This window comes from Zingiber officinale, chromosome 2A (assembly GCF_018446385.1).
Source record: "Zingiber officinale cultivar Zhangliang chromosome 2A, Zo_v1.1, whole genome shotgun sequence".
Lineage (NCBI taxonomy): Eukaryota > Viridiplantae > Streptophyta > Magnoliopsida > Zingiberales > Zingiberaceae > Zingiber > Zingiber officinale.
The window spans coordinates 124,726,843-124,728,368 of record NC_055988.1 but is presented as its reverse complement, the minus strand read 5'-3'; the positions used below and the strand labels follow the sequence as shown (position 1 = coordinate 124,728,368).

General features: G+C 51.7%; 1 protein-coding gene across 1 annotated transcript; it reads left to right on the top strand.

The window, feature by feature from the left end:
• The first annotated feature begins 462 nt into the window (after window positions 1–462).
• LOC122039981 (protein MIZU-KUSSEI 1-like) lies at window positions 463–1,301 on the top strand. Its single transcript, XM_042599379.1, has one exon. It carries the CDS (start codon window positions 470–472, stop codon window positions 1,202–1,204), a length of 735 nt encoding a protein of 244 aa, XP_042455313.1. The 5' UTR covers window positions 463–469; the 3' UTR covers window positions 1,205–1,301.
• The last annotated feature ends 225 nt before the right edge of the window (window positions 1,302–1,526 follow it).

Genomic DNA, 1,526 nt, shown 5'->3' with positions numbered 1-1,526 from the left:
AATCCGTATCAGCTACTATAAAAGATATAGTAATTACAATTTCATAATTATTAAACTACATCATTTAGAATTTAAATGAGAGATTCAAGATGACAGTTGAATAGTTGGGACGTTCTTTTAATTTGAACATAACAGAGGTCTTTTGATTTTTATATATAATAAAATCGTCTCAATCTTGCAATGTAGAATAATATTATGTCTCGGATCGAACATGACCCATACATTGTCCTTGCTCAACAAGCTCTACTTATATTAATTCAGCAAGCTGGCTGGCGTCAGAGACGGCAGGCAAGTCTTTCTAGTTCATCTCTTTCCCTGATCGTCAAATTGTCTGGTGAACTGCTCAGCGTCCACTCAGTGTCACCCTCGTCATGCGTCTGCTCGCTCAGTCAATCGCTGCTTCAGGGTGGGTCGATCAGGTGCCCATAAAAAGGGCAGCAGCTGCTCGCTTTGCTTAATCATCGCCCAAATGAGGAGCATTCTGGCAAGAAGCCCCCACGAGTCCTCCTCTTCCTCCTTCTCCTTCTCCAGGAGGCACAGCTACTGGCAGATCCAAAAGCTTGGAGGAGAAGAGCAACAGCCGGAGGAGGAGGAAGAGATCCTCTGTTTCGACCGCCGCGACGGGATGGAGACACAGAGAGACTTTAGTTTCTCTTTCTCGAGGTTCCGGTCGGCGGTGTTCGGCCAGCGCAGCGAGCCGGGCCTCGGCCGGCAGGTGACGGGGACGCTGTTCGGGCGCCTGGGCGGCCGCATGCATTTCGCGGTGCAGGGGGGCCCGGGCGCGCGGCCAGCGCTGCTGGTCGACCTGGGGGCGTCGACGGCGGCGCTGGTACGGGAGATGGAGTCGGGGCTTGTGAGGATCGCGCTGGAGTGCGAGCGGCCGCCGCCGACGCCGCGGAGGCGGCTGACGGAGGAGCCGCGGTGGCGGGCGTACTGCAACGGGAAGAAGTGCGGGGAGGCGGTGCGGAGGGAGTGCGGAAGGGAGGAGTGGCGGGTGCTGGGGGCGGTGGAGCGGGTGACGATGGGCGCCGGGGTGCTGCCGGCGGCCGACGGGGAGGTGATGTACATGAGGGCGAGGTTCGAGCGGGTGGTGGTGTCGAAGGACTACGAGGCCTACTTCGTCATCAATCCGGACAACCACCGAGGACCGGAGCTAACCATCTACTTGCTTAGGAACTTAATTAATACTAATAAGATTGCTTAGGAACTTGATTAACACTAATAAAATATCTGCTGTGTTGTTTGTAATGATGCTTGGATTACTCCAATAGTCTTTGAATCCACACTACTAGTTCGATTCAGTTCAATTTTAGTTGAATTTGCGCCATTTAGCATGATTATATTTTTTAGTCTCATCGGATAGATCTAGTGGTTAGCACATGAGGTATTGCCACCAATAAAGTCTGGGATTCGAATCTTGGTAAAGTCGAGGTAAATGTCTCCCTTATGTGCTAGTCACTATTTCAAAAAGTAAAAACTAGTAGCCGCCCATGATTTACCTCCTCCGTATTGACCTTGGGACGGAT